We start from the raw sequence: 15,915 nt of genomic DNA, 5'->3' as shown, positions 1-15,915 counted from the left end.
CTGGCCTCCGCCTCTGATCCAGTTCGGGATCAGAGGCCAGGAGGCTTTCTGTTTAGTGTATTATAGCCTCAGTTATGTTCACCACTCAGTGTGTTTGTTGATGCCATGTCAAGGAATATGACAAATACCTTCAAGAAGGGAAGTTAATCGTGCTGTGGAAACTATACAAATATTTTCCTCTTGTCCATCGTGGTGAAAACACTGACACACATTCTCTTGAATTACCTCCCGAGGCTGGGAAAATCCTCCCGGAGAAATAAGTATGGCTTTAGATCTTCCAGAGGAGCCTCTGACCGGTTGTCAGACAAATCCCCCCCCCAAAAAAAGTCGAGAACAACACCAGGAACACTTCGTCAATCTAACCAAAGCATTTTACTCTATAAACTGCGGTGCTATGTGGATTGTGCTCTGAAGAATTGGATATCCAAGAAACCTCATCACGTTCCTGCAATTGCTTTATGGTGGTATGACATAGACTGTCATTGAGTGGGATATCTGAAACAGACTACTTCAAAACACAGATTGTGGTCAAATATGGCTGAGCGATTGCCCCCCCCCCCCCTATTTATGATCTGCCTGATAGTGGCTCTTCACCTTGTTGAAGATTAACTGCCCTCTGGTGTCGGTATTAATTACCACGCAGAAGAAAAACTCTAACCTTGGTCCCTCTGCCAAAACTAAACTGACCACCATTGATGTACATGACCTACAGTTTGCTGGCAACTGCAGTGTCATTTTCCGCTCTACAGATTTGCAAGCCCTTCTTGCTCTATTCAAATTTGCATACAAGAGACTCAGCCTGTCATTGAAGGTTATCAAAACAAAACTTCTATCCGCCAAATATATTAAAGGAGAAACTCTGGAATGTTAAGCGCGTCCCTTACCTTGGCAGCTACCTCTCCAAAGGCCACCATTAGTGACGAGATCCAACACTGGATCAGCTGTGCCAGCTCAGCCTTCTCAAAGTATGGCAGCCAGTGTTTTACAACACAGCAAGTCACCCAAGATTCCAGTGGACAGACCAGTATTACCACCACACACCTGCCGTGTTTCTGGACTCTGTCAGCATATAAATGCACTAGAGAAATTCCATCAGAACAAAGAAAAGTACAGCACAGGAACAGACCCTTTGGCCCTCCAAGCCTGTGCCGATCATGATGCCCTAACTAAAAACAAAACAGTCTACCCTTACTCTGTCCATTTCCCTCTATTTCCTTCCTAATCATGTACCGATCAAGATGCCTCTTAAAATGTTGCTAATGTGCCTGCTTCCACCACATCCTCTGGCAGCGCGTTCCAGGCACCCACCCTAACTTCCCTCTATGATTTGGGTATCATTCTTTGTTTTGTAATACTTGTGAATCATGTTAAATTATTTTATTACATTAAAGGTGGTGTTGCATTTAATTGTATGCAGGTGGGCATTAACTAGTGATATAAGTTTGTTCCCAGAAATAGGAATAGATAGAAACTGCAGTTCTTGGGTGAGGAGGTACATATTTGCAATGTGTTTCTCTGGTTAGAAGAGTGTATTTGCTCTGGTTCTGTCCTTCAACACCTGGCTTTCTGGATTATAACACTTCCAATTCTGCACTTCCTTTCTCTCCAGTTATAGAAAATGCTGGAAATACTCAGCAGGTCTGGCAGTATCTCTAGAGAGGGAAACAGAAGGATCGCTTCAGTTTGATTGCATTCATCAGACATCTTAAATCTCTTTCTTAAATGCAATGGCGTTACAAAATACTTATGTATTTTTACATTTTGTCCATCTTCACGCAACACTCGTGCAGCTTCATCATCTTGCAGTCTCTTTCTCTTCCCCCCCCCCCCCCTCCCAAATGTTATCACTCCATCTTAATAATAATAAATCACTTTTTGTCACAAGTAGGCTTCAATGAAGTTACAGTGAAAAGCCCCTAGTCGCCACATTCCGGCACCTGGTTGGGGAGGCCGGTACAGGAATTGAACCTGCGCTGCTGGCATTGTTCTGCATTCCAAGCCAGCTGTTTAGCCCACTGTGCTAAACCAGCATAATCATTTCACCTCCATGGGAAGAATGGCATTTGCATGAAGAATCAGACATGGCAGGCTACTGAGTACATGCTGGCCCAAACTAATGGACTGCATACTCAAGGCACCACCACTTCCCATCCCTTTTCCTCACCCCCTCAGTCAGAGCCACTCATGCTATCTCCTGCCTCTGTACAAGTGCAGGTGAGGCAAATTTTGGCAGAGCCCTCAAGCTCCCAACAACTAGAGAACCAGCCATGGATATCTCTGCTGTCAGTCGGAAAATGAATAACCTTCTGTGATGGTGTAGTGGTAATGCCACTGGCCTCCTAATCCAGAGATCCAGGTTAATACTCTGGGGACATGGATTCAAATCCCACCATGGCCGGTGGAATTTAAATTCCATTAATAAATCTGGAATATAAAGGATTGAAAACTCACCTGGTTCACTAATCTGCCATCCTTACCTGGGGCGAAATTCTCCGGAAACGGCGCGATGTCCGCCGACTGGCGCCCAAAACGGCGCAAATCAGACGGGCATCGCGCCGCCCCAAAGGTGCAGAATGCTCCGCATCTTTGGGGGCCGAGCCCCAACCTTGAGGGGCTAGGTCGGCGCCGGACGAATTTCCGCCCCGCCAGCTAGCGGAAGAGGCCTTTGGTGCCCTGCCAGCTGGCGCGGAAATGACATCTCCGGGCGGCGCATGCGCGGGAGCGTCAGCGGCCACTGACAGCTTCCCACGCATGCGCAGTGGAGGGAGTCTCTTCTGCCTCCGCCATGGTGGAGACCGTGGCGGAGGCGGAAGGGAATGAGTGCCCCCACGGCACAGGCCCGCCCACGGATCGGTGGGCCCCGATCGCGGGCCAGGCCACCGTGGGGGCACCCCCCGGGGCCATATAGCCCGGTGCCCTCCCCAGGACCCCGGAGCCCGCCCGCGCCACCTTGTCCCGGCGGTAAGGTTGGTGGTTTAATTTACACCGGCGGGACTTCGGCCCATCTGGGCCGGAGAATCGCGCGGGATGGGGGGGGGGCCCGCCAACCGGCGCGATTCCCGCCCCCGCCGAATCTCCGGTGCCGGAGACTTCGGCAACCAGCGGGGGCGGGATTCACGCCAGCCCCCGCCGATTCTCCGACCCGGCGGGGGGTCGGAGAATCTCGCCCCTGGTCTGTAACTCCAGACCCACAACAATGCACAATTGCCTTCTGAAATCAGTAAGAAAACTTACAACACCAGGTTAATGTCCAACAGGTTTGTTTCAAATCATAGCTTTTGAAGCGCAGCTCCTTCCTCTTGTGAAGGGGTGTTGTAAGACTTCTTAATGTGCCCACCCCAGTCCAATGCCAGCATCTCCACGTATTGACCTCTGAAATAACCTAGCTCAGTTCAAGGGCAATTAGGGATGGGAAACAAATGCTGATCTTGCCAGCAATAGCCACATCCCACAAACGAATAAAGAAAAAAAAAAAGCTCCGTTAAAAGCCACATGGTTGGATTTCATAACAGTAAGGGGAAACAGATGGGAAAGATGTGAATGTGAAGTGATTCATTTTGGAAGGTCGCACTTGAATGCGGAATACTGGGTTAAAGGCAGGATTCTTGGAAGTGTGGAGGAACAGGGGGATCTTGGGGTCCACGTACCTAGATCCCTCAAAGTTGCTACCCATGTTGATGGGGTTGTTAAGAAGGCGGATGGGGTGTTGGGTTTCATTAACGGGGGGATTGAGTTTAAGAGCCGTAAGGTTTTGCTGCAGCTTTATAAAACCCTAGTTCGACCACAATTGGAATATTGTGTCCAGTTCTGGTTGCCTCATTATAGGAAGGATGTGGATACTTTGGAGAGGGTGCAGAGGAGATTTACCAGGATGCTTCCTGGATTGGAGGGCATGTCTTATGAAGAAAGGTTGAGGGAGCTGGGCTTTTCTCACTGGAGCGAAGGAGGAAGAGAGGTGACTTGATAGAGGTGTACAAGGTGATGAGAGACATGGATAGAGTGGATAGCCAGAGACACTTCCCCAGAGCGGAAATGGCTGTCACGAGGGGACATAATTGTAAGGTGATTGGAGGAAGGTATAGGGGAGATGTCAGGGGTAGGTTCTTTACACAGTGATGGATGTGTGGAATGCACTGCCAGCGGAGGTGGTGGAGTCAGTCATTAGGGACATTTAAGCAACTCTTGGACAGGCACATGGACAGCAGTAAATTGAAGGGGTGTAGGTTAGGTTGAGCTTAGATTAGGATAAGTGGTTGGCACAACAGCGTGGGCCGAAGATATGTTATATGTATTAATTATGTAAGCTCTTGGATGCTTATACCAACGATAATGTTTATTTCAATAAATGAAATACTTTATTGGATTTCCTCATTGGTATGGCCTCTATTTTGTTGCAGCATTGGACAATATCCTTCAGGCAAATGGTAAAATCAGTCTTTTTAAGGAGGAAAGGTTGCGAATATGATGGGATGCTAATTGTCTGTAGGAGTGAAGTGTGTCTTCAGGTGTAGGGATACACGATATCTGATGGCACTGTCAGATTGCCTCACGCACACAAGAAAAGAGTATCTGGATGTGGCCATGGGTTTCTCTGGAGCAAAGATGGGGCTGCAGGCACCTTGGCCGCATTTGGCTCCTTGTCCTTGGAGGAGGATGCCAGTTATCCTGTGCATGCAGGTCTGCTCCTGTCTGCGGCGAGATGTTATGGCCACAAAGACCACAACAATCTTTGGAAACCCTAGATTGGTCATACTGAAGAGTGCTTCCAGTATTATATTTGCACCTGTATCTACTCCCTTGGGCAGTTAAAATTTGGTCCTAAAGTTCAATTTTGAAAGTGTCTCCTCAGACCAAAACTTGCTACCCTCATTATTTAGATAGAGGTGATGGGCCAGTTTTCTGGGTGATGACAATTAATGCAAATAATTGTGAAACATGCACTAAATTCAGATCAAAGAAACTGTAGTTACTCCTGATGTAAATTATATGAAATTCTTTGATTTGTGCTGGTTCAGCCGGTTTCACCTATCTTGTAATGGCAGTACTCGAGGAACCTTATGTTATGGTGCTTTTGAGGTCTGGAGGTTTGTTGCTGTGTCATAATTTTAATGGTTTTTGTTTGCTGGAACTAGTTGGCTCAAACTTGCCTCCAATTTGATAATATTGATTTCTTAGAAGTTAAGAAATGTGAGTTGCCATTAGAGTTCTTCAATGGAGTGGCAAGTGTTCAATTAAACATTTTTTCTCCCTAAAACCCTGCATAGAACAGGCATAAGTGTACATTATATAAGAGCAAACATTATTTTCCCCTCCTTTGAATTATTAACCATGTTAACATGGTGACGGGCCTCAGTCCAGCACCCCCCCCCCACCCCACAAGACTTTCACCAGGTTATTACTGGATGTCGCCTGCTAAATAGTTGAAATCTTTGTGGAATACACAACAAAGGATAATTGGAGAGGAAACACCCCCTCCCCATGACATTATGATTTTAGTAATGTAGCTACAATATAGGGTGGATTTTGCTTTTGGCATAGTAGGGATGGGCAACAACCAGGTTATAACTGAGATTCCATTTTTCTGTGTTTTGGATGCTAAGAATTATGCATTTTGTCCATCCCTGATGCTGTTATTGGACCTTATAAATAAAGGACTCGCTGAAGTACAACTGGAGCATTTCAGAATGCATTCAGAGTCATCCATGCAGTGTGGGGCTGGATTAATGCATGGACCAGTGTGGGCAAGGGTGGCCAGTCCTTTCCTGGTGGACAATAGTAAACAATGGCCACAACAACGAAAGAGGGCATTCCGCCCATAACTGCTCCTCCGTAAGAATTACTCAGCTAGCCCCACTCCCCTACCATTTATCCTTAGCCCTGCAAATGTTTTCCCTTCAAATAATTTGCCAGTCACCTCAAATCAGTGTCTTCTGGTTCATAGCCCTTCCGCCAATGGAAATAATTTTGATCTACTCTCTCAGAACCCCTCATGATTCTGAACACCACTATAAATCCCCTCTTAAACTTGTCAACTTCTCTAAAGAGAATTGCCTCCTCTTCACCGGTCTATCCTCATTATTGAAGTTGCTCATCCCAGGAACGATTCTCAAATCTTTTCTGCACTTCCTCCACATTTTTAAATGTGGTGCCCAGAATTGAGCACAATTGAGGCCAAGCCCGTGTTTTATGAAGGTTCACCATAACTTCCTTGCTTTTACACTTGTGCCTCTATTCATAATTTTCTGCTGCTAGACCACAAATTAGTAGACCTGTTGAAACCAATTTCAGAATTTGTTAATTAATAAATTCTAATCCGGAGACTTCACAGTACAAGAACAGTATGACACCAGGAAACTTAAATGCATTCAAATCTCTTTCTTTGAACATGTTTTGTTTTATTTGCTATCGGAGCCACTGGTCAGTAATTTTGAGGACGTCAGAGACATAATAAATTACTCCCATTTCTTCAACACTCCCATCGTGACCAATATAACAGAATATTGTGTATATTTTTTAATTCCTCATCTGCCGAGGCATATGACTCATTCTTCAGTGATCACATGAGACCGCTTTTCTATTAATGTTCTGATTGATTTGAGACATGAAGTTATTTTTAAAAGACATCAACCACCTGTCTGTTGTATATTTATGTACCACTTTGTCTTTCTTCAGAGATGCCTGGTGATTCAGCCGTTGCTTTGAAGCCAAGCACAAAGATTTCACCCGATGATGCCATTTTAGGCATTACCAATACTATAATTGGGATGATGGTATGATTAAGCATAGTTTTTTCCAGAGAATTGTTCTTTTGAATTAAGTATTTCCTAATTTATTGGTTAGTTCCACTTGTTTTTTAGTTTGCTGATTAAATAAATGCCGTAGTGTCACGCCTAGGCACAAGACCACTCTCCTTCAAAAGCAGAATTGCCATAGTTCTGGCAGTGCTCGTAAACCAATGTCATCCTGCCAATTCACATAATACGGAGGTGAGAGTGCTCCATAATCAGCAACCTGCCTCCCATTTTATAAAAAAAACTCATTAAACATCAATTAAGGTACTTAGAGTGCTATTTACCAGAATAAAATCCAGTGGGTGCACTTGAAACACAGCCATGAGGAGTCATAGGCCGAATTCACCACCCCACCGACGGCAGCGAGAATAGTGCATGTGAAAAATCACGATTTGCGCCCAGCGCTTATTCCAACGCCATGCCCTGGTCCCTCGCTGGCTGGTGGCGTTAGTGAGGTTGCACCTCGCGCTGGCAGGCCCATGCATAGATTTAAATCTCATTAGCGGGTTGGACACTTCATGGTCCACCCCTTCACAATGCTCCATCCCTCTTGGGCAAAGTCATGCAGTTGCAAATTAGTCCAAGTATTTACAAGCAGGCACTGGGTTGTTGAGGGGAAGCGAGGCTTAAAAAAAACCTCAAATTATTGGGCTTGCTGGAGGGTGGCTGCCTGGGCCAGGGAGAGTAGCTTCAAATTGTGTGGGTGGAAACCTCAATGGGATCAACTCAGTGGGATCACCCAGCCTACAGCACATCATTGTGTTCAGGTCTTTACTGATGCCATGTTTAGGCATGCACATCATTATATTTGTTTTACATTTGACACCAGTCATGTGTCACTGTGGCACGTCCACAAAGCTGATAGCACATTCAGAGAAATGGTCATACCGCACCTCTTGGTCTATAAGCAGACAAAATGGATGACCACCAAGCAGTCCAAGAGAACTAGGAAAGTAGTGCAGGTTTCCCTTGGGGTCCTGATCAGAAATCAGTTCTGTTTTGGAAGCTGTTGAGAGCGCTGGTTCCTAGGAGTGCAGTCAGAGCCAGGTTTATGGCTCGGCTGTACAGAGGGGAGGATGAGAAGAGCAATATAGTGATAGGGAATTTTGTTAGTTCAGGGAACAGACAGGTGTTTCTGTGGCCATCGATGTAACTCCGGGGTGGTATGTTGCCTCCCTGGTGCCTGTGTCAAGGATGTCACAGAGCACCTGTAGGATATTCTTGTGGGGAAAGGTGAACAGCCAGAGATTGTGATCCACTTGATACCAGTAAACACTCTACCATTACCATTAATCCAGGGGATCAACCTTGGTTCAATTAAGAATGCAGGAGGGCAGGTCAGGAGCAGCACCAGACGTACTAACAAATGAAATGTCGATCTTCTGAAGCTACAACATAGGGCTACTTGCGAGTCAAACATCATAAGCAGCAAGGGATAGAGCTAAACAATCCCACAACCAACGGATCAGATCTAAGCTCTGCAGTCCTGCCACATCCAGTCGTGAATGGTGCTGGACAATTAAACAACTCGCTGGAGGAGTAGGCTGTACAAATAGCCCCATCTTTTTTTTAATTTGAGGGTACCCAATTCACTTTTTCCAATCAAGGGACAATTTAGTGTGGCCAATCCACCGACCCTGCACATCTTTGGGTTGTGGGGGCGAAACCCACGCAAACACGGGGAGAAGGTGCAAACTCCACACGGACAGTGACCCAGAGCTGTGATCGAACCTGGGACCTCGGTGCCGTGAGGCAGCAGTGCTAACCACTGCGCCACCATGCTGCCCAAAATATCCCTATCCTCAATGATGGAGGAGCCCAGCACATCTGTGCAAAAGACAAGGCTGAGGCATTCAGAATAATCCAGCCAGAAAGGCCGAATGGATGATCCATCTCGGTCTCCTCCAAATGTCCCCAGCATTCAGATGATTAAGGCGGCAAATGGAATTTTGTCCTTCATTGCTAGAGGGATGGAGTTTAAGACTAGGGAGGTTATGTTGCAATTGTATAAGGTGTTAGTGAGGCTACACCTGGAGTAGTGTTCAGTTTTGGTCTCCTTACCTGAGAAAGGACGTGTGAGTTATCCTAAAGTCTGTATAAAAGACAGACAGAAAGCGCACATTAGTAAGCATTGCGCAGGTCAAGGACACACAGCCTGAGTGAGAGAGATACAGACCGAGTGAGAATTTGGTGCAGTGAGGTAATTCGGTGAAGAGTGGGAGAAGGTGCTTTGTTCTGTCTCTTTCTTCGGGCCTAATTTCAGGAGCCGTTCGGAGGAGGAGGAGCAGTCTCTGTGAGTATAAAAACCTAACGGAAACTTCCTGTTTTTTTCCCCAAAAGTGACGTTAGAGGGAAGCTGTGATCTGAGTGGTTGATAGCAAATCTGCCCCAAATTTAAAAAAAAAAAAAACGCTAAACTCAAACTAATTAATTAAGTGATGGCTGGTCAGGTGATGTGCTTGAGCTGCTTGATGTGGGAGCTGGCAGATCCCACTGCGAGCTGCAGCGACCACATCTGCAATAAGTGTTGGCTGCTCGAAGAGCTCCGGCTCAGAGTTGATGAGCTGGAGTTTGAGCTTCAAACACGGAGGAACATCCGGGAGGGAGACTTACCTGGACACTGTTTCAGGAGGCAGTCACACCTGTCAAAGTAGTTTAAATCCTGCCAGTGGCCAGGGACAGCAGGGTGTGACTGCAAGTCCGGCAGGTAAAGGGAACCAGCAGTCAGGAACTCAGGAGCCTCAGCCCTTGACTCTGTCCAACAGGTATGAGGCACTTGCTCCCTGTGTGGATGGCGAACAGGGCTGCAGGAAGGATGAGTCAGCTGACCAAGGCACCATGGTTCAGCAGGCCATTCAAGGGGAGGGAGTAAATAGGCAAGTTGTAGTTGTAGGGGATTCTATTATCAGGGGGATAGATAGTATCCTTTGTGAGCAGGATAAAGAGTCCCGCATGGTATGTTGCCTGCCCAGTGCTAGGGTGCGGGACATCTCTGACCAGCTTGAAAGGATACTGGAGAGGGAGGGGGAGGATCCAGTTGTTGTGGTCCATGTCGGTACCAACAACATAGGCAAGTCTAGGAAAGAGGATCTGTTTAGAGATTATAAAGAGCTAGGATTCAAATTAAAAAAACAGGTCCTCAAGGGTCATAATCTCCGGATTACTGCCCGAGCCACGTGCAAATTGGCAGAGGGAGGCAAGAATAAGGGAAGTTAACACATGGCTGAAAGAGTGGCGTGGGAAAGAGGGGTTCCTTTTCATGGGACACTGGCATCAGTTTTGGGATAGGGGGGACCGATACCGTTGGGATGGTCTCCACCTGAACCGAGCTGGGACCAGTGTTCTGGCGAAAAGAATAAATAGGGTGGTCAATAGGACTTTAAACTAAAGATTTTGGGGGGGGGGGGAAAAAGGGAAAGTCAGGGAACCAAGAGGTGAAGTAATCAGTGGGAAGCATAGCTGCTTAGGAGTACAAAAAAGCACGAAAAGACAAAACTCAGGAGAGGTTACGATAGTCCCCATCCCACAAAATATGACAGTGTATGGAAAGGCTCAGTAAACCAAGGTCCACCACACTAAGAAAACAAAAAGGGACGGTCAATAGAGAATTAAAGGTGCTATATTTAAATGCGCGCAGTGTACAGAACAAGGTAGATGAGCTTGTGGCCCAGATTGTGACTGGCAGGTATGATGTGGTAGGCATCACAGAGACATGGTTGCAGGGGGTTCAGGACTGGCATTTAAACATCCAGGGATTCACAACCTATCGAAAAGACAGGGAGGTGGGCAGAGGGGGCAGGGTTGCCTTGTTAATTAGGAATGAAATTAAATCAATAGCACTAAACGACATGGGGTCAGATGATGTGGAGTCTGTGTGGGTCGAGTTGAGGAACCACAATGGCAAAAAAACCATAATGGGAGTTATGTACAGGCCTCCTAACAGTGGTCAGGACCGGGGGCACAAAATGCACCACGAAATAGAAAGTGCATGTCAGAAAGGCAAGGTCACAGTGAGGTCACAGTGATCATGGGAGACTTCAATATGCAGGTGAACTGGGTAAATAATGCTGCCAGTGGACCCAAGGAAAGGGAATTCATTGAATGTTTACAGGAGGGCTTTTTGGAACAGCTTGTGATGGAGCCCACGAGGGAACAGGCCATTCTGGACTTAGTGTTATGTAATGAGCCAGACTTGATTAAAGATCTTAAAGTAAGGGAGCACTTAGGAGGCAGTGATCATAATATGGTCGAATTCAATCTCCAATTTGAAAGAAAGAAGGTAGAATCAGATGTAAAGGTGTTACAGTTAAATAAAGGTAACTACAGGGGCATGAGGGAGGAACTGACGAAAATCGACTGGGAGCAGAGCCTCGTGGGAAAGACAGTAGAACAGCAATGGCAGGAGTCTCTGGGAGTAATTGAGGACACAGTGCAGAGGTTCATCCCAAAGAAAAGAAAAGGTTATCAGAGGGGGGATTAGGCAGCCATGGCTGACAAAGGAAGTTAGGGAATGCATCAAAGCAAAAGAGAAAGCCTATAACGTGGCAAAGAGTAGTGGGAAGTCAGAAGATTGGGAAGGATACAAAAACAAACAGAGGATAACAAAGAGAGAAATAAGGAAAGAGAGGATCAAATATGAAGGTAGGCTAGCCAGTAACATTAGGAATGATAGTAAAAGTTTCTTTAAATACATTAAAAACAAACGGGAGGCAAAAGTTGACATTGGGCCGCTCCAAAATGACGCTGGTAATTTTGTGATGGGAGACAAGGAAATAGCGGAGGAACTAAATAAGTACTTTGCGTCAGTCTTCACAGTAGAAGACATGAGTAATATCCCACCAATTCCAGAGAGTCAGGGGGCAGAGTTGAATATGGTAGCCATCACAAAGGAGAAAGTGCTAGAGAAACTAAGAGGTCTAAAAATTGATAAATCTCCGGGCCCAGATGGACTACATCCTAGAGTTCTAAAGGAGATAACTGAAGAAATAGTGGAGGCGTTAGTTATGATCTTTCAAAAGTCACTGGAGTCCAGGAAAGTCCCAGAGGATTGGAAAATTGCTGTTGTAACCCCCCTGTTCAAGAAGGGAACAAGGAAAAAGATGGAAAGTTATAGGCCAATTAGCCTAACCTCGGTTGTTGGCAAGATTCTAGAATCCATTGTTAAGGATGAGATTTCTAAATTCTTGGAAGTGCAGGGTCAGATTAGGACAAGTCAGCATGGATTTAGTAAGGGGAGGTCGTGCCTGACAAACCTGTTAGAGTTCTTTGAAGAGATAACAAATAGGTTAGACCAAGGAGAGCCAATGGATGCTATCTATCTTGACTTCCAAAAGGCCTTTGATAAGGTGCCTCACGGGAGACTGCTGAGTAAAATAAGGGCCCATGGTATTAGAGGCAAGGTACTAACATGGATTGACGATTGGCTGTCAGGCAGAAAGTTGGGATAAAAGGTTCTTTTTCGGAATGGCAACCGGTGACGAGTGGTGTCCCGCAGGGTTCAGTGTTGGGGCCACAGCTGGTCTCTTTATATATTAACGATCTAGATGACGGGACTGGGGGCATTCTGGCTAAGTTTCCCGATGATACAAAGATAGGTGGAGGGGCAGGTAGTATGGAGGAGGTGGGGAGGCTGCAGAAAGATTTAGACAGTTTAGGAGAGTGGTCCAAGAAATGGCTGATGAAATTCAACGTGGGCAAGTGTGAGGTCTTGCACTTTGGAAAAAAGAATAGAGGCATGGACTATTTTCTAAACGGTGACAAAATTCATAATGCTGAAGTGCAAAGGGACTTGGGAGTCCTAGTCCAGGATTCTCTAAAGGTAAACTTGCAGGTTGAGTCCGGAATTAAGAAAGCAAATGCAATGTTGTCATTCATCTCAAGAGGTTTGGAATATAAAAGCAGGGATGTACGTCTGAAGCTTTATAAAGCATTAGTTAGGCCCCATTTAGAATACTGTGAGCAATTTTGGGCCCCACACCTCAGGAAGGACATACTGGCACTGGAGCGGGTCCAGCGGAGATTCACACGGATGATCCCAGGAATGGTAGGCCTAACATACGATGAACGTCTGAGGATCCTGGGATTATATTCATTGGAGTTTAGGAGGTTGAGGGGGAGATCTAATAGAAACTTACAAGCTAATGAATGGCTTAGATAGGGAAGTTGTTTCCATTAGCAGGGGAAACTAGGACCCGGGGACACAGCCTTAGAATAAAAGGGAGTCACTTTAGAACAGAGATGAGGAGAAATTTCTTCAGCCAGAGAGTGGTGGGTCTGTGGAATTCATTGCCACAGAGGGCGGTGGAGGCCGGGACATTGAGTGTCTTTAAGACAGAAGTTGATAAATTCTTGATTGAGGAATTAAGGGCCATGGAGAGAGAGCGGGTAAATGGAGTTGAAATCAGCCATGATTGAATGGCGGAGTGGACCCGATGGGCCGAATGGCCTTACTTCCGCTCCTATGTCTTATGGTCTTCTAGTACTGGCACTGGAGGGTGTGCAGAAGAGATTCACGAGGTTAATCCCAGAGCTGAAGGGGTTGGATTACGAGGAGAGGTTGAGTAGACTGGGACTGTACGCATTTGAATTTAGAAGGATGACTGCAGGGTTGGGGGGGGGGGGGGAAATCTTATAGAAACATATAAAATGATGAAGGGAATAGATAGGATAGATGCGGGCAGGTTGTTTCCACTGGCGGATGAAAGCAGAACTAGGGGACATAAGGGGAAGTAGATTTAGGACTGAGTTTAGGAGGAACTTCACCCAAAGGGTTGTGAATCTATGGAATTCCTTGCCCAGTGAAGCAGTTGAGGCTCCTTCATTAAATGTTTTTAAAATAAAGATAGATAGTTTTTTGAAGAATAAAGGGATTAAGGGTTATGGTGTTTGGGCCGGAAAGTGGAGCCAAGTCCAAAAAAGATCAGCCATGATCTCATTATGACATTTCCTTTGTTACAAGCTCCAATCTCTTGTTTAATGTTCTGTCCAAAGGAATAACGACTGTGTGTGTGTGGGGGAGGGGGGGGCTATAAATTACTCCTCGCAGTGTTATCGGAATCTTGCTATTCCTAATTTCCATCCACACTGATTCCACTTAATGGTCTCCCGAGGCCAAATCCTCTCACTAATATCCTTATGTCATCCTTTACTATGAGGGCTACCCATCTCCTTTGCATTCTGTCTGCCTTACTGAAAGTGTAAATTGGAATATTTATTTCTCAACCTTGTAAACATGTTTCTGTAATGGCAATCAGCCCTAAATGATTTACTTTTAGTTGTGCCCTAATTATGTACATTACAAATGTTTCATGTATTCAGATAAAGAACCTTTCATTTCATTATTTGCTCATGTACAGTGTTTGTTAAACTCTGTCCCTCTTGCGTTTTCCCCCATCACTTGTTCCAATACTTCGATTTTTATCTTTGGATTTCTAAGTCTCCCTTCACCTGTTGAGCTTCTTGTGTTGGAGCTGCACTCATCCAGGCAAGAGGGGAATATTTCATCACACTCCTGACTTGTGCCTTATTGATGGTGGACAAGCTTTGGGGGGGGGGGGGGTTCAGGAGGAGAGTTATTCACCACACGATTCCTCGCCTCTTACCTGCTGTTGTAGCCACAATATTTAAATAGCTAATCCAGTTCTGTTTCTGATCAATGATAACTGCTAGGATGTTGATAGTGGGGGATTCAGTGATGGTAATGCCATTGAATGCTCAGCAGTTTGATTCTCTTATTGGAGATGGTCATTGTCTGGCACGAATGTTACTTGTCAACCCAGGCCTGGATATTGTCCAGGTCTTGCCGCATTTGCAAATGGAGAGCTTCAGTGTCGGAGAAGTTGCAAATGGTGCTGAACATCCCCACATCTGACTTTGTTGGACGGAAGGCGGTTGATGAAGCAGCTTAAGATGGTTGGGCCTAGCACACTACCCTGAGGATGTCTTGGGACTGCGGTGACTGGCCTCCCAACAACCATCTTCCTTTGTGCCAGGTATGACTCCAACTAGTGTATATTTTTCCCCCCGATTCCCATTGACTACAGTTTTGCTAGGGCTCCTTGCTGCCATACTTAATCAAATGCTGCCTTGATGCCAAGGGAATTCACTCTCACCTCTGGAGTTCAGCTCTTTTGCTCATGTTTGAACCAAGGCTGTAATGAGGTCAGGAGCTGAGTGACCCTGGCGGAACCCAAACTGTGCATCCATGAGCAGGTTATTGCGAAGTAAGTGCCGTTTGATAGCACTGTTGATGACTCCTTCCATCACTTTACTGATGATTGAGTGTAGACTGATAGGGTGGTAATTGACAGATTTGGATTTGTCCTTGCTTTGTGTACAGGACATACCTGGGCAATTCTCCTGGTGGCCGGGTATACAATTTGCCAGGACATTGTGTAGCCAGTTAAAATGGCCAAACCCCGATTTAAAATGGCAAACGGAAGAGGCTGATGGGAAAATCAGCCAACAGGACTCAAACAGGCAAAACTGTATTCGCCTCTGGGGAGGCCAGACAGAATCGATACCTGCAGCCATCAACATAACACACCATAAATTAGCAATCCCCGGGAACAATGTGCAACAAATTAGACACAAAGCCAACCCAGACTTTTCGGCGCCAGCAGGAGCCTACACAAGAGAGGTGAACGACCACCCCAAAACCGCCCATCGATCAAGGAATCGCTCCAGCATTGGAGAATATCGAACCAAGTGAGTGGGACCAAGTCCAATCACTTGGAACCAGGTACAGGGTCCGCCCCAAAAGGGGGAAGCCCCTGGGGACTATAAGAATAGAGTCCAAGTTCAAATCGACCCTTCTGCTGACCTTCTACAACAGCCGCTAGAATCGCAAGTCTTACTCCAACGCTCGCTACGAGATAGGCGCTCCTGGCTATCGACCTGTACCAGCTTTGAATCCCGCAGGCTCAGAACCCATACGAAAGGCCATTAGTTTCCCTGACCTGGTGGGCCATTTCCAAAGCTAAGTATTGGCCTGTTACTTGTAGGAAGTAGCTTAGAAGTAGAATTAATGTATAAGTATTGATTACTGTGTATAATAAACGTGCGTTGATTTAACTTACTAAGTGGTGTTGGATTATTGATCATTACTCGGACTTGAACCACGTGG

General features: G+C 46.0%; 1 protein-coding gene across 16 annotated transcripts in view; it reads left to right on the top strand.

Annotated features, from left to right (window-relative positions):
* The window catches only part of LOC140398474 (coiled-coil domain-containing protein 9B-like), a 426,742-nt gene that overhangs the window by 353,364 nt on the left and 57,463 nt on the right, over positions 1-15,915 (top strand). For 14 of the 16 annotated variants that reach the window (XM_072487250.1, XM_072487265.1, XM_072487233.1 and 11 more), the window contains one exon: positions 6,673-6,770. The exons of the other annotated variants lie outside the window; for them this stretch is intronic. In XM_072487250.1, coding sequence (XP_072343351.1) covers positions 6,673-6,770 — 98 coding nt within the window. The remainder of the gene's footprint in view (positions 1-6,672; positions 6,771-15,915) is intronic. 16 annotated transcript variants of the gene reach the window in all.

The sequence above is a fragment of the Scyliorhinus torazame genome, chromosome 2 (assembly GCF_047496885.1).
Source record: "Scyliorhinus torazame isolate Kashiwa2021f chromosome 2, sScyTor2.1, whole genome shotgun sequence".
NCBI lineage: Eukaryota > Metazoa > Chordata > Chondrichthyes > Carcharhiniformes > Scyliorhinidae > Scyliorhinus > Scyliorhinus torazame.
The sequence above is the reverse complement of the archived record's forward strand: the minus strand, read 5'-3'. Positions and strand labels throughout refer to the sequence as shown.